The sequence below is a fragment of the Anser anser genome (genome assembly GCF_964211835.1).
Source record: "Anser anser genome assembly, chromosome: 26".
NCBI lineage: Eukaryota > Metazoa > Chordata > Aves > Anseriformes > Anatidae > Anser > Anser anser.
The window spans coordinates 2,553,073-2,576,697 of record NC_139747.1 but is presented as its reverse complement, the minus strand read 5'-3'; the positions used below and the strand labels follow the sequence as shown (position 1 = coordinate 2,576,697).

At 63.1% G+C, this 23,625-nt stretch overlaps 3 protein-coding genes across 7 annotated transcripts in view; 2 read left to right on the top strand and 1 right to left on the bottom strand.

Annotated features, from left to right (window-relative positions):
* LOC310886719 (tumor necrosis factor receptor superfamily member 10A-like) lies at window positions 1–7,666 on the top strand. The gene is made up of 11 exons (XM_083811686.1): window positions 1–444; window positions 3,753–3,885; window positions 4,040–4,168; window positions 4,598–4,712; window positions 4,800–4,891; window positions 4,973–5,059; window positions 5,154–5,194; window positions 5,391–5,531; window positions 5,908–5,989; window positions 6,105–6,388; window positions 6,479–7,666. The coding sequence occupies exons 1-11, from the start codon at window positions 388–390 to the stop codon at window positions 6,500–6,502; spliced, it is 1,185 nt and encodes a 394-aa protein (XP_083667812.1). The 5' UTR covers window positions 1–387; the 3' UTR covers window positions 6,503–7,666.
* On the bottom strand, window positions 7,463–23,221 carry RHOBTB2 (Rho related BTB domain containing 2). 4 transcript variants are annotated; one of them, XM_083811617.1, is made up of 13 exons: window positions 22,918–23,221; window positions 21,863–22,133; window positions 19,735–19,812; window positions 18,320–18,561; window positions 13,018–13,219; window positions 12,758–12,861; window positions 12,472–12,657; window positions 11,348–12,372; window positions 10,436–10,554; window positions 10,203–10,353; window positions 10,032–10,120; window positions 9,771–9,876; window positions 7,463–9,674 (listed from the first exon to the last, which is right to left on the bottom strand). In XM_083811617.1, the coding sequence occupies exons 4-13, from the start codon at window positions 18,352–18,354 to the stop codon at window positions 9,436–9,438; spliced, it is 2,256 nt and encodes a 751-aa protein (XP_083667743.1). In that variant the 5' UTR covers window positions 18,355–18,561; window positions 19,735–19,812; window positions 21,863–22,133; window positions 22,918–23,221; the 3' UTR covers window positions 7,463–9,435. The 4 variants fall into 4 exon arrangements, with proteins under 4 accessions (XP_083667743.1, XP_083667742.1, XP_083667741.1 ...); XM_083811616.1 differs by lacking the exons at window positions 18,320–18,561; window positions 22,918–23,221 and having other exon boundaries at window positions 7,463–7,979; window positions 8,279–9,674; window positions 21,863–21,931; XM_083811615.1 differs by lacking the exons at window positions 18,320–18,561; window positions 21,863–22,133; window positions 22,918–23,221.
* The window catches only part of PEBP4 (phosphatidylethanolamine binding protein 4), a 63,433-nt gene continuing 63,021 nt past the window's right edge, over window positions 23,214–23,625 (top strand). Inside the window, exon 1 of one of the 2 annotated variants that reach the window (XM_083811706.1) lies at window positions 23,214–23,335. The gene's annotated coding sequence lies outside the window, so the exon portion shown is untranslated. The remainder of the gene's footprint in view (window positions 23,336–23,625) is intronic. The other variant, XM_083811705.1, reaches the window with a different exon arrangement.

Here is a 23,625-nt window from a genome sequence, read left to right as displayed (position 1 = left end):
GGTTTCTTCGTCCAGAAGAGGAGGAGGAGGCTGAGGGGAGACCTCCCGGGGGTTTACACCTTCCTCCCGAGGGGAGAGGTGCTGAGCTCCCCGGCGAGCAGCGATAGGACCCGAGGGAAGGGGTTGGACAGCAGGAAAAGGGCCGGCCCCGAGGGCGGGGGCAGCAGAGCAGCGGCGCCCAGCCGCGGAGCACCAGGAGCGCTCGGGTCCCTCTGCGGGACACACGCTCTGATTTTTTTATTATTTTTTTTTTTTTTGGGGTGGTCCTTTGGGGGCCCCGGGAGTCGGCTTCGAGGATTTTTTTTTTTTATATATATATGTGTATATATTTTTTTTTTTGGCGAAGCTGCCCTCCGCTAGTTCCTAACCCGCTCCGCTCCGCGCACGATGCGCTCGGCGCTGCGCCTCTCGTCCCGCCGGGGCTGCCTCCCCCTGCTGCTGGCGGTGTGTGGGGTCCGGGGGGGGGCGGGGGGTCCCGGGGGGATTTAAGGGGATTTGGGGGGTGGGCCTGGGACCCTCGGATCTGCCTCCGTGGCATGCCCGGGCTTGCAGCGCCGTCGAGGGGCGCGATCCTACAGGGCTTGGGAATAGGGGAAAAAAGGCAGGGGGGGGGTGGGGGGCGATTGGGGTCGTTTTGGGGGCTGGGGGGGGCTGGTTTGTATAGAGGGGGGGTGGTGTGAATGGGGGGACCCTTGGGTGTAGGGGTTGGGGGCTCCCCTGGGGGTGGGGGTGATGGGGGAAGAGTAAAGGATCGGGGGTTCCCTTTAGCAGGGGGGTGTCGGGGGGGGGTCAGGGGTAGGGGTTCAGCCAGGGCAGGGGCTGTGGGGGGAGATGGGGTTATGGGGGGTTTACCCGGTCTGGGGGAGCAGAGGCTATGGGGGGGTCCGCTGGCCAAGGGGCTATGTGGGGAGCAGGGGCTGTGTGTGGGGGGTCCCACAATCTAGGGGTTATGGGGGCTCACCCGGCCCCCACAGGAGGGGAGCAGGAGGATCTGCCGCCTCTGGTTTTGGGGTTTGCGGGGAGCGGGGGCACGCGGCGCTGAGGCTGCGGGGCACAGAGCCGGGATGGGACGTGCCTGGGCTGGGGGGCTGCGGGCTGGGGGGCGGCTTGGGGCTGGAGGCTTGTCCCATGGGGGGGGGATCCCGACGGCGAGCGCTGCCCGCGCTGGAGGGGATTTCCACAAGCTTCGCTTCCAAGCCCTGTGTGCCTCCAAGCCCTGCGTGCCGTCGGCATCTCGCGATCGCCGGGGACGTTCAATAGCATCGGGGTCCGCCGGGGACACTCAGGGCTGACACGCTCAAAGCGTGTCCGAGCCCTCCTTTAGGACAGAAACGCCCAGCTGCGCGCATCACATTTCTTGGTGAATTGGGGTGTTGCTCGAGCTCCGAAATACCGAAGGTCTTGCCTCACGCGGTGGCTGTTCACGTGCCGCGGTGCTCGGCGCTGCCGTAACGGCATCCAGGAGCGTCAGCTTTGCCTGCGTTCCCTTCTCTAAGTCATTTACGGGAATCAGGTGGGGCAGGTGATATTTCCCTGCATCTCCCAGCGCTCAGACTTGCCTGGTAAAGTTGAGCCTTACCAAACCCAGCACCTACCGGCCAGGTTTTAACAGCTTTTCTATTTTTTTTTTCTATTACTTAAAAATAAGTTAAAAAAACAAAAAGAGGAGGGGGGACCGATGGGGACGGTAGCCTCACGTGATAATCATACGATCCTGCGGCTACGGTTCCTTCCTCTGGTCACCAATGCCTGTTGCATCATGCCTGGACCTGGGCCACGGTGCCCGAGGAGGAGCGCTCAGGATTTGCAGGAACTCAAACTCCGCTTGCGTAAAGCCCGGAGGGGAAAACCCCCGGCCACGGCCGCTGGTGCGCGGGGACTTAGGGCCTCCCTTCCCCAGACCGAGAGCTGGCGCACCTATAAAACCTCTTCGGAGGTCTGCTGAGGGTTGGGAGTACAGCATGAGGTCTGTTTTCTGCCGTGGTGGCCCGTTCCCTTCCTTGGGATCGCTTTTGGGGAAAAACAGAACCCGAGGAAAAGAGAAGGACCGGGGCTTCCCAGCGCTTTGCTCCTGACCTCCCCTTTTAGTGGCTATTGGGATTCCTGCCCGGCAATTCCTCTGCCCTGGGGCAACTTTGCTTTCTTTGGATGTTTACTGGGGGTGAGAACAACCCCTGAACACGTTGCCTCTGGCCCCAGGGGCTTTGTGGGGCCGATAGGTTAGAGACCTGCCCAGTGTGCTGCTGCTGCAGCGCTAGGGGAAGGTGCTGGGGGCTGATAGCCTTATCGTGTGCGCGGGCAAGCTCTGGTTCCTGAAAAGTGATGAAATCCTGCGCCTTAGGGGCCTTTCCCAACGGCAGATAATGTTATGTTGCAGCCTGGCAGAGTTTGAATGGGGAAAGGAGTTTTTTTTTTCCCCCTGGGAGGACAGGCAGCGGGCCGGGCTGTGCAGTCCCCATCCCTAAAAATTTCCAAGGCTGGGCTGGGTGAAGCCCTGGGGGCTGCAGAGGGTGAATCGCTCGTGGCTGGAAGGTAGAAGCAAACTTATATGGGATAGGAAAAGACTTTATAAACTTCCAAACCCTCTCAGCTTGAGCAGGCAGTGGTGGAAGATGCGGACCTGTACATGAAGCGTGCTGGAGCCTGTGCGCGTGCTCCCCGTAGGGACATTTATCCCCGGGTGCATTTTGCATTTCTCCAATTTCCCATTTTACCACCGGGATCACGGCGTGCCCAGTCTGGGATCCCAGCCCTGTTACTTTTATTCCCTCTGATATTCTTTTCCAACCCTCCTCGAGCAGCCCCGGGGAGGCGGCAAGTTGAAAAGCTCGCGGGCCAGCTCCTCGAAGCCGGGGAACGCTCAGCCTTCGGAGCAGCACCTCGGGGGGCACCGGGGCTTGGTTCCTCCGGGCCAGGCGTGGAGGTGACGTGGGGACCTGTCCTCTCGGCCTAATGGAGCTGTGTCGTCTTGTGCTGAGCACAGCCAGGCTCGCTGGGTGCTCACACAATGCTCACGCCCTTCCTTGCGCCGAGCGAGGAATGCGAGGAGGAAGAGGAGGGGAGAAGGGGGGGGACCGGCGGAGCGGCGGCAGTGACTCATCACCGTATTGTTTTAGCCTTTCAAGGCTGCTTCTGACTCCTGGAAGAAATATGTGCTTAGCAGGCAGGTTTCCAGCTCCAAGGATAGGAGGGAAAGGGCAGGGTGCCCCTGGGGGCTGCCCCTGCCACGCGCGCCCCTGTGCCATGAGGGTGCAAGGTGCCGAGGGGCACCGACCCCCCTGGGGACCTCAAACCCCTGCTGGGGCGAGCGCTGCCCCCCTGAGCATCATCCCACGGGGCTCAGCAGGCACAGAAGGAGCTGAGCCGGTGGAAAAGTGGCGGTGAGCAGGCAGAGATGGGGCCGCCAGCTTCCCGACCCGCCGCACGGTGACGGCACGGCGCGGCAACGGTGGAACCGAGCAGCCCGGGCGCACGGCTGCCTTCCTCCCCGCCTCTGCTCTCCCTCTTCTTCTTCCTCCCCGTGTGGCACTGTGCTGTTTTCTCTCGTACCGTTGGCTCACGTGCTGAGAAAATGGGGAAGGAAAGGAGGCGTGATGTGATCCTAAGGAAATAATCTCTTGAAGTACCTGCGCCAGGGGGCTCAGCCGCCGGGTCCAGCAGCTCCAGGCCGTCCCAGTGCCGTGCTCCTGCTTTGCACCATGGCCTTGGGGTGGGTTTTAATCTCTTTTTTTTATTATTTTTTCCTTTAACAGAAGGCTGTTTTGTCAACGGCTGCCGCAGTGGAGGTTAGGAGGGACAGGGTGGATCTCTTGGAGCTAAGCAGGAAAGGGGAAGACTTTTACCAGGTCCAGGACAGCGGTTGGTATTGCAGGCTGTGCCCCGCAGGTAAGACGGCCTCAAACATCCCGAAAAAACATCACAGCACACGACTTTGCAGCAGAACCAGCTCTTGCTGCAAGGACATCCCCACCCCGTGCTGTATAAGCACTGATAAGCCCTTTCTTCCTCCTCCTCTCCCCCCGTCCACCCCTTTTTGCAGGCACCTACGTGGCGGAGCACTGTAAAGAGCAAAACGGCTCCAGCACGTGCTTGCCGTGTGAAGCAGACGGGTACGTCGAATACCCCAGTCACTTCGGCAGGTGCCTGCGCTGCTGGACGTGTAGGGAAGGTAGGAGCTGGTGTGCGGGAGGGCGATGCAGGTCGGCAGCATGGCTTTGGCTGGCCGCAGAGCTCCGCGTTTAGAGCACAGACCCACCCGCAGCATCCCCGAGGAGCGGCCTCGCGCTGCAAGTGCTGCAGGAGCAGGCTGCGCCCCGACCCGGCGTGGAGGCTCGTGCCAGCCCTGCGTCTCCGTTCGGCGCGGCATCCCCTCGGTGCAAAGCTGGGATACGAGGACCGCGAGGATCTGGGCTCACGTAGTGCCTGTAGGCTGCTGGCGGGGCTTTTAAAGCATTGCTTTGGCACGTGGGCACGGCGGGGTGGGAAAGGGTAAAGCAGCGCCCTGGTCGTCCCCGGGTCTGCGCGTCCTTTGCTGCGTCAGGGAGCGGGGCAGAGAGCCCCAGCAGCAGGGTCGAGCCCTGTGGCTTCTCGCCCACAGACCAGGTGGAGCTGAGTCCTTGCAATGCCACCAGGAACACGCAGTGCGTCTGCAAGAACGGCACCTTCTGCTCCCCCGACCACCCCTGTGAGATGTGCCAGAAGTGCCAGTCCCGGTGAGCTGGGGGGTCCTTGGGGGGGGGGGTCTCAAGGTGCTGCGGGGAGCCCCAGCCTCTGAGCCTGCTCCCTCTCCCCTTTTCCAGGTGCCCCAGTGGGCAAGTGAAGATAGCTCCGTGCACGCCGCACAGCGACCTCCTTTGCGGCCCCCCCACGGGCTCCTTCTCCGGCTCCTACAGTAAGTTTGGGGCGGCCGGAGGGACGGGGGCGAGGGCTGGAGGCGTGGGAGCCGCTGCCTCAACGTGCCCTGTGTTACCAGTGATCGTCATCGTCATCATCGTGGCGCTGGCTGCGGTCCTGCTGCTGCTCTTGCTGTGGAAGCGCTGCTGCAGGCACCCCGCTGCAGGTGAGGGGGGACCCGGGGTGCTGACCCCCAAATGGGGGCTCTGGGTGGGAAGAGGGACGTCCCCTGGGGCTGACGGCTCTGCCTTTCCTTCCAGGGGACAGCAGAGACCTGGGCAGAAAGTCTGGCAACGTGGTGGTGAGTCGTGGTGGGGGCTCTGCTCCCTCCTTGCTTTGCTTGCAGCCCCCCGGGAAGGCTGGGGGAGCGTGCAGGGGGCTGTGGCCAAGCAGAGCGGGGGTCTCCTGCGCCCACCCTCCGCCCCGGGGCTGGTATCACTGCCCCGGTTGGGAGCAGGGGTCTCCAGCTCGGCAGCTTTGTGTTTCTCTCCCCCCAGCACTACCTGGTGCTGCAGCTGACCCGGTGCTGGCGGGGTGGGCTGGGGACGCGGGACAACATCCGCAACGAGCACCTCTCCCGGGACCAGGAGCGGGGGCTGCTCCCTGCCGTGGGGGCTCCCAGCGCCCCAGGGCTGGAGGTAGGGCACCGTGCCCCCCTGCTCCCCCCTGCTCGGCCGAGCTCTGAGCCTTTCCTTTACCTTGACCACGCTCATCAGCTCCAGGACTTCCAGGGCAGGACCAACGTGTCCGTCTTATCCTCATTCTGGACCCCAAATCTCCTGCTTTAACACCCAACTCTAAGCAAACCTTTTCATTCCCTGCCCTGGACCCATGAGCCTGCCCTCCCCTGCTTTGGGCTGCTGCGACCCCAGTGCTGTGAAGTGATGGGTGTCCTGGGGGTGTGTGGCCATCCCTTGCCCCAAAACCCCCCCGAAAAATGGAGAGGGTCCCCAAACCCCCTGTTAATGGGACCTGGGGACGCTTGCTGGGTGCTGTAGGATGTTCTCTTTTCAGGAGGTGGTAGCAAGGACCTCGGATCCCAGTGCGAAAACCCAGAAGATTCTGGTTCCAGTGCCAGGAGAAGACCCCGTTATCCGTAAGTGCTGGGGCCCAGGGGTGTGCTGAGCGTGTGGGCTCTCTGGGATAATCCCTGCTGGCCCCAACGTCTGTGCTCTTCCACGTCCCCTGAGCTTTTCCCCTCCTGGTTCCAGTTCTGCGTCGCTCTTTTCACGTCTTTGCCCGAGACGTGCCCTTCAAGGACTGGAAGAGATACGGCCGAGCCCTCGACCTGCTGGAGAACGACCTCGCTCTGGCGGAGATGAACGACAAATACTCGCAGGAGCCCTTCTTCCAGATGCTCAACATGTGGCAGAACAAGCAAGGGATGAGCGCCTCCGTGAACACGCTGCTGGAAGCCCTGCACCGCATCGACCTGGGGGGCATAGCGGAGGACATCTCCTCCAAGCTGGTGCAGCAGGGCTCCTTCCAGTACCAAGTGAGCTAAGCAGCACCTTCCCACGTGGGAACACGAATACCTTGAAGAACAGTTCCTTTTTTTTTTATACCTTTTTATCGCGGCTCGCAGCCCTTGAAGCTCTCGTACGGCTGAGCCTGGAGGAGCTGATCCTCCCGTGAAGTTCAAGCCCCGTGGTCTCCTCTGCCAGACCTAGGCTCTCGGCGCTTCCTCATGAAACCCAAGCTGGTGCCTTCGTTTCACTCAACCAATGCAATGAGCCAAAAACTATTGCAAGCTGCCTTTGGGATTGTCTCACGGGGAAGCACTGGTACTCTATGGACCTTGTGAGGCTTGGTGCCAAGCAGCATCTTTGCACGGTGAAGGCATCCTCTTGTTTTTTAACTGGATCATCCTTTCCTGGGCTTTTTTTTTTTTTCTCTTGTTGTGGTGGGATTCCTGGCATCTGCAATGACTTCTGCTGGCAGAACATCTCAGAGGTGGCCAGCCTGCTTAATGCTGTATGCTTGGTGGGCCAGCAGCAGTTGGGTTCTTGGGTTATGCCTTAAAAGCTTTTCTACTGTGCTGCATTTTTAGGTAGTAGCAGTTCTGCTTGTTGTTAGAAAATCCAACACTGGACTCAAGGGGAGGGCTGGGAGCCATTTGCTGGCTCTGTGATCGCCAGGGGAAAAAAAAAAAAGGGGTTGATGGAGGGAGCAGGATGGAAAACAGCAAATTACCAGCTTGAGAAACCCTCCTCTCTCCTCCGTGACCGTGGTCGGGGCGCTGGGTTCCCCTTCCCCTGGCTCTTGGGGTTTGCTGTCCCCATCCACCTCGAGAGGTGACCGCACTGAGCATCCTCCACCCCTCCTCCAGCTGGCTGGATCCCTCCCCAGGAACGATCACGTAGCTCAGGGACAATGTGGCTGGAAACCTGCAGGGTTTGAGCTGGCTTAAACGTGCTGCAGCCCAGCCACCGGGGACCTGCCCGGGCACAGGGGCAGCGCCAGCTCCTCTGCACCCCCCCACTCCGTCCTCCCCCCCCCCCACCAATTTGCCAACAACTTTTTTTAAAAAAAAAAACACAAATCCCACCTCAAAAATACAAGCAGAACGTTTGTATTTATGTATTTATTAGTAATTGTAAACGTGTTCATATATTAACTTAAAAGCTAATATAAAAATAGTATTATTTTTTTTTTTACCTATGCATGATTGTGTGTTTTTGTACAGAACTCTGGCCCAGCCAGCACATCACTTCCAGTTTTTTACAGGTGTATTTTATGAAGAAGGAATAAACTTTGTTTAAAAAAAAAAAAATCCTCCTGTTTCCTCATCTCTTTTCTTTGCTGCAACGCTGCTGCTGCTCCATTTTGGGTTTCAGCGGGCACCAAAGGAGCAGAGATGCCCTTTGTGGGACCAGGACGTCCCGGGGCTCTGCCACGTGGCATCCTGCTGGGAACAGTCCCCGTGTCCCCAGCAGCGATGCCGGTGCCACTGGAAGTCCTCAGCAGCAAACCTGGGCTCTGCTTTTCCACCCTGACCACCGGCAGGAGCAGGAGGCTGAAATTCGGGTCCCCGGCGCAGGCAGGGGCGGCGCGCTGCCGTAGCTGCGGTGCAAATCCATGCGGTGCTGGGCGAGGAGGTGCTGGGTGAGGAAGGGGCTCTGCTCGCCCCAAAAACCAACCCAGAGCTGCCCGCCAGCCTCCAAGTTCCCCGCGAGGCTTTATCCGTGTGCAGGCGGTTTCTCGAGGCAAGCAGCCGAAAGCAGGAGCTGCCGGGATGGGGAAGGGGGCGGCAGCAGGGCGCTTTGCTCCGGGGGGGTCCCAGCACGGCAGCTCCAGGCTGGGCACCTCCCGCAGGACCCCACGTGCAGGATTGGTGCCGGACAAGCGAGCACCCGCTTTAAAAAGGGAACAAAACTCATCCTACCTGCTGCAAAGCGCGATAGCGCAGAGCGTGCGTGCGCCCGCTGCCTCCGCTCCCGTGCTCCTACGCCCGGGGCTGGGGACGAGCATCCAAAAGGAGCAGCTACAAAAAAAGGCAGCGGGGACGAGAGCAGCACCCAGGGGTGTCACTGCGTCCTCCCCGCTGTCCCCTTCTGGGATGGGAGCAGAGGCCTGGGTCCACCCAAGGGTGCTGCCACAGGGCACCCGCCGTGCAATTTTGGGCACCTGCAGCGACGCAGGTGGAGCAGGCGAGGTCAGTCCGATGCGAAGCCCCTGCTCCTCCTGGTTTTGGGGTGTTTGGGTGGGTTTTTTTTTTTTTGGACGCTGGATCCTGCGATGCTCCTCCGCCAGCTGCTTCCTCCCAAACACACAGGGACCACGCCGGGCTTTTAAAATACCATTTATTACAATGGAGCCTCCCAGGCTCCGAGCCCAAGCCGAAGGGCCCGGGGGTGGTTTCTGGGGGGTGGGTTTTGGTGGTGGTGTTTTTTTTCGTGGTATTTTTTGCTTTAAATTTTCTTTAAAAAATAAAATAGAAGTCTGCTCTCTGCGCTGCTGCGGGCCAAGCTCCCGTGGGGAGATGCGGGGAGGAGAGGGCTCCTTTTCCCCATAGCTCCCCGCACGGGGACAGCCTCCCCATGGGAATGGGGGGGGGACACCTTGTGGGATCAGCCCAGATGCAGCCCAGACGGGTTTGGGGATCCTGTGGGATCAGCCCTGGTGCAGCCCAGAGGGGTTTGGGGTCGGGGTCCCACCTCGCCCCACTGCAAGTCCAAGGGGCGGCGAGGCGGCGTCCCCCAAAACCACCCCGACCCCGCAGCTTCTGCTTAGAAACTAAAGTGGAACGGGGACGGGTTTCTTCTTCTTCCTCATGCGGTTGATGTTCAAAAGAAAGAAAAAAAAAAAAAAAAGAAAAGAAAAACCCAAGACGACCCTTGTGCTCCTGTAAACGTGGGTTTCTCCTGCTGCTCTGGGCCAGTCCTGCGGCGCTGGCGCTGCGGCGTGGGGGCGCCCCGCTCCGTCTCCCCGGGGTGCCAGCTGGGGCCACCCGCCTGGCGCTGGGGCAGGTCATCCCACCCTTCATCCCCCTCCTCTTCCTCCTCCCCATCCGTCTCCTGGAGCCGGGGCAAGGACGGGCTTTCAAACCACAGCCGAGGAGGAGGAGGAGGAGGAGGAAGAGGAGGCTGTGGCTGCCGACGACGAAGGAGAGGAGGAAGGGGAGGAGGAGGCGTTCCAGAAGAGCCACCGCCTCTTGGGCTGCCGTTTGAGGTGGAGGTAGTCTTCCTTCTCCCGCTCCTTCCTCGCCCGCTGGTAGTGATCCTCCTCCTTCAGGTACCACACCGGCGGCCAGCGGTGCTTCTCGAAGTACTCCTGGTTCTCTGCGGGGACACGGGGGGTCAGCCCTGTGCCATGGGGGGGGGGACGGGGGACGGGACGGGGACCCCACGGACCCCACCGGCCCCATTAACGCTCACCTCCCGACATGGCCTTCATGTCGCGGGGGAACTTGCGGCAGACGTTGTTGTAGTTGGTGCAGATGTGGTGCAGGCACCAGTCGGCGAGCTGGTAGGCGCAGTGGAACTGGAGACGGAGCACGCGTCACCAAAGCGCACGGATTTACCCCGTTCCTCCCCACCTTGGCATTAAGGATCAGCCCCTCTCTGCCAAAGCAGTGCCACCCCGGAGCTGCCACCCGCACCCTCTTCCACCACAAGGTCCCGTCCGTGTCACCCTACCTGTGCCAGCTCCAGGAACACGAGCACGTCCCCATCGATGTCCACCATCATCTGCGCTGCCTCCATCAGGCCGGTGACGGTGTACTGCTCTGTGGGACACACGGCGGGGGTCAGGGCACAGCCGTAAACCCCTGGGATGTCCCCGAGCTCCTGGGGGTGACAGCGACTCACCGGTGAGAGCCACCAAGTGGGGCAGGCAGAGGCGGTTGGCCAGGATGATGAGCTTCATGTCGTCGAGGTCGGGGCTGGAGCTGAACTGCCCGGTGTAGAGGTACTCCAGCACGGCCCGCATGCAGCTCTTGCTGGTGTAAGGAAGCGCCACCTGCGAGCCGCACGCCGGCCGTCACCCCACGGCTGTCCCCGAGCCTCCCCGCACCAGGGGAAACCCTCGGGGCCTTCCTCACCTCGTTGGTGGAGCTCTCCACGAAGGGGCCGCCGAACATCGCGGCCATCCAGTCGCAGCTGGAGATGAGCAGGGGCTTGTGGGCACTGATAGCACCGTCATCCAGCACGAAGGTGACATCTGCCAACAGGGAGAAGGACAAGTCCCCGTCACCCCCGGCTTGGTCAGCCCCACGGCAAAACACCTCTCCCCAGAGGGAACAGGAGGAAAAACAACAAAATTAATCTTGAGGGCAAGGTACAGGATGTGCCAGACCAGGCTTGTTTGTTTTCCAGCATCCTCCACCAGCTCGGAGGAACTCAGGAAGGGCTCCGGCAGCCGGAGCACCACGCACAGCTCTGGCCAGGGGTTTTCCCTTGACGCGTTTAAAAGTAAAGGGCGAAAATCCTGGCGTTGAATGCTTTGGTGAACTTCTGCAGATTGAGCTCTTGGGAACGCCAGGAAGGACAATGGGGACAGCTGTCCCCTCCTCTGCTCTCCCCTGGGCAAGGGCTTCTCCCCAAGGATCATACATCCCCTCGCCGTGATGTCTTGACCACAGCAAGGTCCCCCTGCATGAACCCAGCCCGGCCAGGGGGAGGCTGGGTTGTTTGCACCCCCAGGATGTTGTTTGCACCCCCGGGATGTCACCTGGAAGCCACCAATGCCACCCTGCAGCATCACGGCACAGCCCAGTGCCACCATGCTGGGTGGAAAGCCGTGGCTGGGGAAACCCTACCAGGGGCACAGTGCTCCTCGTGAATCCAGTGACATGCCAAAAATCTGGGCCCGGGAGGAAAGGAAATCCCAGAAACACCAAGCCTGAAGGTGAGCGTATCCCAAAACCCCGGGGAAGGCGAGCGCCTGGTGCTCCACAGCATGGGCACGGGGCAGAGCCCCCCGCGAGGGCGACGGGGTGCGGACGGAGTCGTACCCGAAAAAGTCCCCTTGGCCAGGCATTCCTTCACCCGGTTGGTCCTCCGGACATGGAAGGCTTTGGTGATCTCCTGGTTCATGAACGCCTCGTTGTTGAGGATGTTGGCCACCATCATGCGGAGGTCGAACACCTCGAGGAGCTCGGCGATGTGCGCGATGTGCATCAGGTCCCGCTCCTTCTCGTCCAGCTCCCCGGTGTACAGGTACTTCAGCACGGCCCGGAAAGGACCCGGCTGGATGGAAGCATCCATCTTCACCACCACCATCAGCTTGGACTTGTAGGTCAGCGGGTCTTCCGCCATCTCCTCCTGGATGCTGATGAAGGCCCGGCTCCACGACGAGAGGTCCCGGCCCCGCTTCAGCCCGCGCTCCCCATTCTCGTAGCGCTTCCCCCGCAGGATCCCGTCACTGGTGGAGGCTCTAAGGCACGGTTTGCGCTGGCTGGAGCCGGCCTCCTCGGCGCTCTCGCAGATATCGAAGCTGGCGGCCCGGAGGAGGAAATCCCGCCCGTGGTGCCTCTCCTCTTGGTGCAGCATCCGCTCGGCTGCCGCGGTGACGGCGACCCCGAAGCCGTGCCCCGCGGCGCTCTGCTGGTCCTCCTCGCTCAGGTCCATGAGGAACAGGTCGTAGAACTTGGAGGAGGAGGTGGAGAGGTAGATCTTGTGTGCGTAGATTTTGATCTTCTCTTGCAGCACCAGGATGACGTCCGCGCACAGGGGGTCCTCCAGGAGGTGGGCCGGGCGCTCCTCGTTGTTGGACGGGGGGTCCGGCACCACGATGATGGGCGGAGGGGGCTTGGGGGGCAGGAAGGGGGCTTGGAGCAGGGGCCGCTGGACGTTGCGGAGGTGGGACTTCCAGAACTGCAGGTGGCGGCGGGAGATGAGGGCGGCGCGGATGGCGTTGTCGAAGACGTCCTTGATGCCGAACTGGGCCACCACGCTCGTCTCGTAGTAAGGGATCCCCAGCTCCTTGGCGACCTCCCTCCCCTTCTCCGGGGGAAGGATCTCGTTGGGTTTGATGGGCCTGGAAAAGAGGGGAAGATAACCAAGAGATCTCTCCAGTTGCGTGGTCATGGAGAAAGCCCTGGGGGCCCACGGGCACCGCCGGGGCTGGTGGTCCCACCTGGCCAAGGGGCGCCGTGCCCGGTTGACGGCCTCCAGGTCGGCGTAGCGCAGGTCGAGCTGGCAGCCCACCAGGATGACGGGGGCGCGGGGACAGAAGTGCTTGATCTCCGGGTACCACATGGTCTTCACGTGGTGCAGGGAGTTGGGGTTCGCGATGGAGAAGCACAAAACCACCACGTCGGACCTGCGAGGAGGAGGAGGAGGAGGAGGAGGAGGAGAGGGTCATGGCGGAGCCAGCCCCGGCGCCTTTCACCCTCCTCGCCACGGCTCTGCCCATGCCCTACCTGCCATAGGCGAAGCGCCTGTCTTTGTGGTGGTCACCGAAGGTGTCCCAGAGCCGCAAGGACACGCTAACATCATCTACCACATCCCGCGAGCGCTCCAGCACCTGCAGGAAGAGAAACACCCTGAGCCCTGCGGCGATGCCAAAGCGCTCCGCCGAGAGGACAGCACCCACGCGGGGAGAAAATCCCACCCAAAAAAAAAAAAAAAACCAAAACAAACCCATCCCAACGGGGTCCCCACGCCCTGGGGCAGCTCTCACCTCCTGGCACACGCGGTACTGGTCGATGGCCCACACCGTGGGCACGTGGGTGGCGAGGAGCTGGTACTGGGTGAGCGTGGCGTTGCAGGCGCGGGCACAGATGAGCCGGGTCTTGCCCACCGCGTTGTCCCCGACCACGACGCACTTGATAGTTTCTACGTTTGGCCTCTCATAATCCATGTCAGAATCCATTAATTGGGACCTGTGTGTGGGGGGGGGGAACAGGCTCAGCTAACGCAGCCGGGATAACGAAGGGGACGAGGCACCGACGGGGGGATGCAGATGCAGCCCCGTGGGAGCTCGGCGAGCGAGCGGAGCCGCGGCGAGCGCTGGCAGGCAGCTGCCCTCCCCTCCCTGCATGCGCTCCTGCCCTTCCCCTTTAAAATTTAATGTTCCCGTGGCAGTGTGCGTTGCTCTGCCGCGCGTCAGACACATGCCCTGCGTTGCGTTCGGCCCCCCTCTCTCCCTCCTCTCCGTCTCTCCGGCCCTGGCTCATGCTTGTTCATGTGAGATGAGGCTTTTTTTTTTTTTTTTTTTTCTCCTCCTCTCCCTTCTTCCCTTTTCTCCCTCTCCGGCATTCGCAAGCGAAGCTTCCAGATGGGAGCACGCACACCAACACCGCCAGCCTCTCCCGCTGCCTCTCAGCGCCGGGCTCTGCCCCCGGCACCATCCTGCCCCCCTTTTTTTTCCCCCGGCTTGCTCCCAGGGGAACTCTTTGGTCCTGAGCGGCAAAGCACGAGAGACTCCTGACGTCTGCAGGAGCTGGGCAGGCTCCCAGCATCGCCGCCCTCCCAGGACCAGGTGCAACCTGAAACCTCCCCGGAGGGAGCCTGGAGCTCTGGGTGCTGCGAAGGCGATGCGAAGCGCCCCTAACCTGCGGGCACGCACGTCCAGGAGCAGCACCCTTTGCCCGCCCCGAGCCCCAGGGCAGGCCAGAGTCTAAATTAACCAGAATTAACTCGTCACAGCGTTCAAGCTTGGGACGGAGGAGACTTCCAGGTGGGAGATGGAAGGACGGGGAGAGAAAATAACAAAACAACACCTAATTGCTCTGAACTTTGCAAAGCAGCGGCTCTCTTCCCCCTTGTCACCCCCTCCTGGCACGGGCCTCCCGAGCTGCTATAATAAACCACGAGCGCAAAGGCTCAGCGAGCTAAAATACCCGGTAACGATGGCAACCGCGCCCCGCGCGCGGGGACCACGGACGCAGCTCCCAGGGGAGCAGCGTGGCAAGGACTTTCCAATGTTAGCACCTCCCTCCCGCGCGCAAACCCGGGAGCACACCTGGCCCCACGAGCCCGCGGGACGCGAGCGGGTGCAGCACCGCGCAGGATTGGGCCCCGAGCCCCGTGATGGCAGGGTGGCACCGAGCCACACTGCTTTGGGTGCCAGCCCTTAGCCACCGGCCGGTCCCAAGGCAAAAACTTCTCCAAATGCTCGTTGCCACGAGCCACATCCTTTCCACCCTCTGGGGAATGGTGTTGATTTTCTTGGGGTCTGCACGGCGTGGCAAAAAGGAGGCAGGGCAGCTCGCCTCCCGCCCCAAAAGCCCCAGGAGATGTGTTCCCATCTCCTGCACCACAAATCCCTGGTCCCCAGCTCCTCCCGGGCACCGGTTTTTGCTCCTCTGTAGGTTCAGGAGGTCCCCGGGGGGTTGTTGGTGCTCGGAGAGCTTCGCAGTGATTATTTTTAGGGCTCATAATTCAGCCGAGCTCGTTCAAGCGTTGTGGGGGGGGGGGAAGGCACGTGGGGATGACAACTGCGGTCGGCCTCGGAGCTCCAACATTTTGGATACCTGCCCCCTGCGGTGGGCTCAGCCCAGGGGATTCAGGGCCCTGCTTGGAAAGCCCGGTGCCCCCGAGGGAATTCGGGGCTAAATCCTGCCCAGATCAGTGCCTGCAGCGAGGAGAAGGAAGGGAGGGAGGGAGGGAGAGGGGGCCAGCAGCCGGCACGAGATGCGGGCTCCGAATAAAGCAGAAGCACGCTGGGGAACTTGGGCAGCCCTGCGGGGGTGGCTCACAGCCCCCAGCCACATCGCCCCGGGAGGGTGCTGAGCCTTTTTGCAGGACCAATGTCGGCAGCAGGATGCCACCACCTCGGCGGCCCCCCCCCCCCGGCCCCTGCTCGGCCTCTCCGGAGAGCAAGAAGGGAGGCTGGATGCCGACACATCAGGGCTGCCCCTAGCAAAAGCCCTTCCCTATAGGGCAGGGATGCTCCAGCCGGGCCCCCCACCCCAAAACGCATCCCCCCCCCCCCGGGAAGAGAACCCAAAATTGCTCTTTGCAGCCCGCGGTTGCCACGGCAACTGCACCATCACCCCGGGAGCCGTCGCTTAGCAACTCCCAGGCTAAAAATCCTCCATCCCGGCCTCGCCAGGGGAGGAGAGCCCCCGGCACTGGGGGGGGGACGTGCCCCGGAACGGCGGCAGTGCGCGGAAATAGCCCGGGACCCCCCCGGGGATGGGGGGCGAGCAGGGCCCAGGGGGCCGCAGAGGCCATGGCCGGGAGCGGGGGCATTGGGGGAGGTTGTGGGGTGCCGCAAAGGGGCTGGGGGCGCTCGGAGCACCCGGGATGGGGCTGGGGGGCATCGCAAAAAGGGGTCGGGGGGGGGGGGGGGCGGGCTCGGAGCAGCAGGATGGGGGTGGGGGGTATTGCCAAAAGGGCTGGGGAGCAGCGGGGCTGGGGAGCAGGGGTATCGCGAGGGGGCTGGAGGGCACCGGGGGAGGTTTGGGGGGCGTTGTAAAGGGGCCGGGGGCGCTCGGAGCACCCGGGCGGGGGCGCGGGGGGCATCGCAAAGGGGCCGTGCCCTCGCTGTCCGGGGTAGGGTGGGGGGGGGGGCAGGATGCGCGGGGGGGGCTCGGTACTTACACCAACACAGACGAAGCGGCGGCTCCCAGGGGCCGGGGCCGGGCTCGCCCCTCGGGACATGGTCAGGGCGCAAGTTGCGCGCTCGGGCCGCGCGCGCCCCCGCGCCGCGCCGCGCGCCTTAGGGCCCATGGCGGCACGGCGCCCGCCCGCCCCTCCGCATCCGCGGCCCCCCCCGCGCCGCCCCCCCCCCCTTTTCCCCCGCCGCTCCGCGCGCGAGCCCCTTGCGCGCAACCCCCCCCCCCTTGCGCGGAGCGCTGCGCTCGGGGCCGCGCCGCCGTTCATTCACAAAAACAAGCCGCCCCGCCGAGGCCACGCCCCCTGCCCCCCCCCCGCAGCTTCCCATTGGCTGAGAGGGAGCCCGGAGGGGGGGGGGGGGGGTGTGGGAGGAGGAGGGGGGGGCCTCGGAGCGGGGACCCGTCCTGCTGCTGAGCGCCCGCCAGGCGAAGGGTGCGTGGGACCCCCACCTGTCACCCAGCCTGCGCCTGCCTGGGGTCCCATCCTGAGCCTAACCCCCCCTCTGTGGGGCCACGTCCTGCCCCTAAGACCCCCCGTGGGGTCCATCCTGCCCCTAAACCCCCCCCATGGGGCCACGTCCTGCCCCTAAGACCCCCTGTGGGGTCCATCCTGCCCCTAAGACCCCCCCATGGGGCCACATCCTGCCCCTAAGAACCCCTGTGGGGTCCATCCTGCCCCTAAACCCCCCCCATGGGGCCACGTCCTGCCCCTAAGACCCCCTGTGGGGTCCATCCTGCCCCTAAGACCCCCCCATGGGGCCACATCCTGCCCCTAAGAACCCCTGTGGGGTCCATCCTGCCCCTAAACCCCCCCCATGGGGCCACGTCCTGCCCCTAAGAACCCCTGTGGGGTCTATCCTGCCCCTAAGACCCCCCCATGGGGCCACATCCTGCCCCTAAGAACCCCTGTGGGGTCTATCCTGCCCCTAAGACCCCCCCATGGGGCCACATCCTGCCCCTAAGAACCCCTGTGGGGTCCATCCTGCCCCTAAACCCCCCCCATGGGGCCACATCCTGCCCCTAAGAACCCCTGTGGGGTCTATCCTGCCCCTAAGACCCCCCCATGGGGCCACATCCTGCCCCTAAGAACCCCTGTGGGGTCCATCCTGCCCCTAAACCCCCCCCATGGGGCCACATCCTGCCCCTAAGAACCCCTGTGGGGTCCATCCTGCCCCTAAACGCCCCCCATGGGGCCACGTCCTGCCCCTAAGAACCCCTGTGGGGTCTATCCTGCCCCTAAACGCCCCCCATGGGGCCACGTCCTGCCCCTAAGAACCCCTGTGGGGTCCATCCTGCCCCTAACCCCCACCCATGGGGCCACGTCCTGCCCCTAAGAACCCCTGTGGGGTCTATCCTGCCCCTAAGCCCCCCCCATGGGGCCCCATCCTGCCCCTAACCTCTCCAATGGCCCTATCCTGCTCCTAACCCCCCCCCCTTCATGGGGCCTCATCCTGCCCCTAACCCCTCCATGAGGTCCCATCCTGCCCCAAACACCTCCGTGGACCCTATCCTCCTCCTAAACCCCCCCTCCATGAGGCCTCATCCTGCCCCTAACCCCTCCATGGGACCCCATCCTGTCCCTAAGTCCCCTTTCATGGGGTCCCATCCTGCCCCCAAACCCCTCCATGGGGCCCCATCCTGCCCCAACACCCCTCGTGGGGCTCCAGCCTGCCCCAAACCTCTCCATGGGACCCCCATCCTGTCCCTAAGTCCCCTCCCATGGGGTCCCAACCTGCCCGTAAGCCCCTCCACCACGGGGTCCCATCCCGCCCCCATCGTCTCTTGCACCCTCCCCCTGCTCCTTGCGCCCCCCCCAGCACCTCTCCCTGCCCCCCGGGGCACACGAGCACCCCTTTCTCTGATCCCCTTTCCCCCCTCCCCTCGTTGCACCGGGATGGGGGCACCAGAATTTGGGGGACACACGGGGTCTGCAGAGGGGAACCCCTCGGCGGCACTGGGCCAGAAGCGCGGTGCCTTGGCACCCCCTAGAGCCCCCCCTGCTCCCCAATTCCAGGCCTCATCCCACACCACCGCCTTCCTACCCCCCCCCAGCCCCCCACTTCACCGCCCCCTCTTCACCCCCAGCCCCCGGGGCGCCCCCAGCCCCAAATCTGCGGGGCGGAATAAAACCAAAACTCCAGAGTCATCTCCGCAGCGGGGCTGCCGGGAAGGCCGGCGGTGCCCTGACCCCGTATATCCGCATCATGTGATGCCTCGCCATCCTCTCCGGAGCCTTTCGGCTGCCTTTTCGCGTCCCCCCCCCTTCCTCGCCTGCACAGAACCGTTCTCTGCCCCCCCCGGCCCCGTTATTCCCCTTGCGTTGGGCCAAAGCCAACCGGCACCAAAAGCCCTGCGCCCACCTCGCGCCTTCGCCGCCGTCCCCCCCCCCCCAACCCCCCCAACCCAACGGCGTCCCCTCACCCAACTCGCAGCACGGCGGGGAGCTCCCTCTCCATAGCAGAAAGGAGATGGGGTGGCTTTTTGGGGGAAGGGGGGGCCCTTCGCCGCCCTTTTTTCGGGGCATGGGCGAGCCGAGCCCTTTTTATTCCCCCCCCCCGGACCCCGGCACGCCGCTCTTCGCCTCCCTGCTCCTTCGAGCGGCGCCCAGCGAGCTCGTTTGCCACGCCGCCCGGTTTGGTTTATTTGCTCTGTCGGAGCAGGTGCTTTAATTGTGGCAGGAAAAAAAAAAAAAAAATTCTTGGCTTTATGGGCAGCCCCGTTCCCGAAGGAACCCCCCCCCACACACACACACGCACAATTTTTTCCCTCCCTCCTTCCCTTTTATGCAAAACAAAAGCACGATTGTGGCCGCCGGGCGAAACAGGCGGCTGCTCGCATGGCCTCCCAGGTCCCGGCCTCTCTCCTGGCAGGAGGCTGCGCTGGGAGGCACCGGGGAAGGGGACGGGGACGGGGGCTCGGAGCCCCCCCCCCCCCCTCTGCTGCGGACCCCCAAGGAGGGCAGGGAGCAGGACCCCGCGGCTAGGGGATGTTTCCCGTGGTGGCTCGGGGATGTTTCCTGTGGCTAGGAGATTTTTTTTGTGGCTAGGGGATTTTTTTTGTGGCTCACACCACTCCCAGGTGGGGTGGAAGGACCCCAGCTCGCTGCTCTCTGCACCCCATCGCTGTGCCCCCGTCTGCTCTCCCCCCTCGCTGCTGCCGCAATTAAAACTTCTCCCGTTCAAGCCCCTCGAACCTGCCCCAGAGGGCTCCCACCTGCCTGGCTTCCTTATCACCCCCTGCTCCCAAACAGCCCCGAACCCCCAGGCTGGGGCTCCCCGGAGCTCAGGCCCCCCAGGACAAGCACCAATTTCCCCGTTTCCACCCCAAAGCGTCCTTCTCCCTCCTCTTCCCCCACCCCAGCAGGGAAGGGAGAAGCTCTCGGGGTGCCGGAGACACCAGCAGGCGTTTCTCCAGCCCGCAAGCTCTCCCTGACTGTGGGGTTCACCAACGGGGCCCTTTCCAGCACCCACCCCTCCTGGTGCTCCTGGAGCTTGGGGGGCAGCACCCTGCCTTGCGCCTTCGCCCCCTGATCTTGCAGGGACCCCAAACCCTCCGCCCTTTGCTCCTTGGAGCAGCCAGCAGATGCCCTGCAACCTCTGCAGCCTCCCCGTGCCCTTCCCCAGCTCCCCACCGCCAGCACGAGGGGCACCCGGAGCCGCGGGGACATCGAGGGGACCCCCAGCCCCCGTCCTGAGCCGTGCCGCGAGTTATCTGCCCTCGGTGCCCCGGGGCACGGGGACGTCACGGTGCCAAGGCGAGCGAGGAGCAAAGTCCCCGGAGGAAAGGAGCGGGGAGAGCTCGGGCGCCCGGCCCCGCTGGAGGCCGCCGGTACTTACAGGCTGCGAGCCACGGCGGTCATCTTCCCGGCGGGGCTGCTTTTCCCCTGGGTGGCCATCTCTTCCTCTTGGCAGCCTCTGAAAGGAAGGGGGCAGGCTGTGAGGGTGCCCCAAAGGTGCCTTCGCCCCCCTAAAGCCACCCACGTCCTCCCGCCCGCCGTCACCCCCTACCCCGAGGACAGAAACCCCGGTGGTGACCTGGAAAGGAGGAGGAGGACGCCGTCGGGGGACGTGGTCTCATCCAGAGCAGCCGTGCCCGACGTCCCTCCATCCCAGCGCCCTCCCCGTGCTGCCACCTTCGCCACGCACCCCACCACGGGGGATCTCCTCCCCGGCCCCCCTACCCGGCTCGGCGGTGCCCATGCCCGCCAGGCTGGAGCAGGATGCGGCCGCTGAGTGATGCCGTGCCAGCACCGCGGTGCTGGAGGCTGGGGCTGAGCCTCCCGCGGAGGCCGGGCAGAGTCCGGGGCAGAGGCGGGGTGATCCCGAGCTCTGCTCCTGGCAAAGGCAGCGGGCGCGCGAGGAGCGGGGAACGTTGCTCCGGGGCTCCCCATGCTGCTGGCACCTTCCCAGCAAGAGCCCAGGGTGGGCACCCCGAGCATCCACGCGGACCCCCCCCCCAGCACCACCAGCACCCAGCTGAGCCCCTCGCTGGCCAAAGAAAGGCCTAAAACAAGCAAAAAGGGCGTTTTTGCTCCTTTCCTCCCCTGTCCCACCAGCACAACGGGGCTCATCTCCAAGCCAGGAGACTTGGGGGGGGCTTGGAAAGCTCGGTGTTCCCTGGAAATTCCCTGTGCCCGCCCGCCTGGATCCCATCTACCAGCCCCAAAATGTTGCGGGTGGTAGCTCATCCTGCCCCAAACCTGCTGCGGGATTTCAGGGCTTTATCGCTCGGTTTATAAATATTTAAACCCAGGAGGAGCCACACGCTCCAGGAAAGCACAAAGTGACCTACACAAAAAATATCCCCCCTTGCATCTGGGGCTTCTCCAGGCACGTTTTTTGCAACCAGAAACCAAAACCAGGGCAAAATCCAAGATCCCATGTGGGATTTTTCCAGGAGGACGCCCATCGTGCCTGTCCTGCTGCCTCCCCCCGCAAATTTCTGGGCTCTCGGGGCATTTTTGGGCCCAGCTCCTCACGCAGCGTTCGCAGCTTCACCCGGCATTAAGCGCTGCTGACGCCTCGTGCAAAAGCTGTGAAGAGCTTCTATTTGGGGAAAGTTCCCCTTGTAACGGCGCATCCTGTGGCTTCTGCTTCCCTTTCCTCCCGGTGCTCTTGCAAAAATAGGCTGGCGACACTGCCAGCGATGCTGGGCTCTTCCTCGGAACAGGGAAACGATCCCCCCCAGCAAGCAGCCCCCGGGAATTAATTCTCCAGACCCATCCGGGGCTGCTTCTGCAGTTTGGAGGGAAGGAGGATGGCATAAAGGGCCAAAATGTGACCCCCCTGGTCGCGTCCCTGGCTCTGGCTGCAGCAGCACGTGGTGGTTACGCTGTGCCGGACATCCCAGCTGCACCCCGGGCACGGAGCGTGACTTGGGGGCTGCATATCATGGGGAGGGGGCTGAGTAACCCCGCGTTAAAAACCATCACAAAACCAAAGAAGAAGGAGCCCGTTCCTAAGCAACTGTCTCCAGTAGGGATGGAGACCATAGGAAGAGGAAAAAGCAACGGGTGGGAAGCATTGGGGAAAACTTCTGGGGTCCCAGAGACCCCCGGCAGGACTGCAGAGAGTGGTGGCACCTAACCCTAACCCTAACCCTAACCCTATCCCTCACCCTATTCCTACCCCTAACCCTATTCCTACCCCTAACCCTATTCCTAACCCTAACCCTATTCCTAACCCTAACCCTATTCCTAACCCTAACCCAACCTTAACCCTAAACCTGACCCTAACCTTAACCCTAACCCTGACCCTGACCCTAACCCTAACCCACCCCCATGCTGCAAACCATCCGCGCTCCCCGCAGCCCCCCCCCAACCCTTTGCATCCTCCCCAAGAACGGGGGAAAAAACCCTCGGCCTGGCCAAACCCCGTTGCTGCTAGGGGATCCAGCCCTGGCAAAAGCTTAGCAAAGGCAGGACGGACGGACGGACAGACGGACGGACGGACGGACGGCGGTTACCTGCGGGCGGGCGGGTGCTGGTGGCTGTGCCCCGGCTCTCCCGGCTGCTTAGCTGGCCCGGCGCAGGTAGGGACCATTTTTATACTCTCGCCCATGTGATCCGAACAAATGCCCTAGGGATGAGTTTTTGCACTGACACAACGCAAGGGGCCGGGACTAAAAACCTGTTGAGCCACAATCCCGCTCCGCCGACAGGAATTTTCCACTCGGGGCCGCCGCTCCGGGCGCACCGGCGCACGGCACACGCCAGGACCTGTGCTCGCCCCGCTCCCTGAGAGCAAACCAGAAAGAAGAGTGCAAAATTTCCCACTTCCCCCACTATTTCCAGAGAGAAAAACGTGCAAATTTTCCCATTTTCCCAACATTTTCCGTAAGCTTTCAGGCTCGTTCCTATATTCCCACATCCGAGCTGGAGCACGCAGGTGGAGAGGTGCATGGAGGGATGTTAAGACCGATTGATTAGACCTAAATTCTGCAAACCACGTGTTATTTCTCCAAAGAAAACCCATCCGGGGGGAGAAAGGTGGGGAAAACCCCCTAAAATCTCCCTGCAGCCTCAGGAATGGCACTCGTGTGCAAGTGCAAGGGGACATTTGGGAGCATTGGGGGCCCCACCGGGATGCTCTCAGAGCGCATCAGCGGTGCTGGTGGCACGGTGCTGGCCAGAGGGAAGGTGGATACCGGGCTGGGATGAGGCCGAGGAACCAGGATGGGACTGGAAAGGAGAGGGCGAGCTTCGGAGAAGCGCCCGTGAGTCAATGGGAACCCAGGGGCCAGGGAAATGGCCACGGGCCACGGAAAGGAGAGGCGGCGGAGGGGGTGACTCAGTGCGCCCAGGCGGTGAGTCAATGGGAAAGCAGGGAGCTGCTGGGCAGCAGGAGGGCTTCAAAAGGGGCAGGAGGCACCTGGGGGGCTTGGGAGCCATCCAGAAGCACTCGGGCAGATCCCCCCGTGGGATCGGAGCTCCTTGCAGGTGCCGATTTAGGGGGAGCGCGCTGCTGCTCCTCGCGTGCACGGCGTTATTTTTTTTTTTTGCCGTGCAGGTGTTGCCTCACCTCCTGCTCGAGATGCTGCCGTGCCCCAGGCGCCTCTGCTGCTGTCACCCGGGGCTGGCTCACGCCAGCGCTATGTTCTCACGGGAGGCTCGCTCTGCCTCGTGTTAGCAGCGGGGATTTCGTGCCCGATCTTGCGGCCAAAGCTCCGTGACATTGCCGGGTCGCTGAGCCCAAAGCAATCCGCTGCCTCCCTGCAACTCAGGTGCTCCGCAAGCCGTGGGATTAACCCGTGCCCCAGCTGGGAGGCTTGTCCCGGGGGGGGTTAAATCTTTGCAGGCTTCCCCTGCTCAGCCCTAGGTGCTGTGGGGCTGGCGGAGCTTTGGGGTCAGCCCTGCCAAGGGGCCGGGCAGCGGGGCTGGGGCTCTGCCAGGCTCCGGCCGCTCCGGGAGCGGGGACACGGCGGCGCGAGGAGGGGTAGGTAGGGCCAAAAACGGGGGGCTTGCTGCATGCTGGGGGTGCTGGGCTGCTTTCCCTCTTGCCTAGCAGCCTGTGGGGGTGTAGCTGTAAGGGCTCCGTCCCCCCCTGTTAGCATGGGGGGGAGCAGTAAATTGGGGTCACCCGGAGGTACCCTGCAAAATAAGGGTGCTGAGCGCCTGGGTGGGTTAACGGCAGCACCCATCTGGTCCAGGGTGCCCACGGTGAGCTGTCCCAGCACTGCTGGGCTGGGGGCTGCCTGCTCTGAAAGCTCTGGGAGCGAGCCCCTGGGGA

Coding starts and splice junctions, on each gene's coding strand:
- LOC310886719 (XM_083811686.1), top strand. CDS start 388: ATGCGCTCGGCGCTGCGCCTCTCGTCCCGCCGGGGCTGCCTCCCCCTG. Junction 445..3,752: donor GCCTCCCCCTGCTGCTGGCG/GTGTGTGGGGTC, acceptor TTCCTTTAACAG/AAGGCTGTTTTGTCAACGGC. Junction 4,892..4,972: donor CTCCTTCTCCGGCTCCTACA/GTAAGTTTGGGG, acceptor CTGTGTTACCAG/TGATCGTCATCGTCATCATC.
- RHOBTB2 (XM_083811616.1), bottom strand. CDS start 19,793: ATGGCCACCCAGGGGAAAAGCAGCCCCGCCGGGAAGATGACCGCCGTG. Junction 12,862..13,017: donor AGTACCGCGTGTGCCAGGAG/GTGAGAGCTGCC, acceptor CTCTTCCTGCAG/GTGCTGGAGCGCTCGCGGGA. Junction 9,877..10,031: donor TGTTCCTGGAGCTGGCACAG/GTAGGGTGACAC, acceptor CTCCGTCTCCAG/TTCCACTGCGCCTACCAGCT.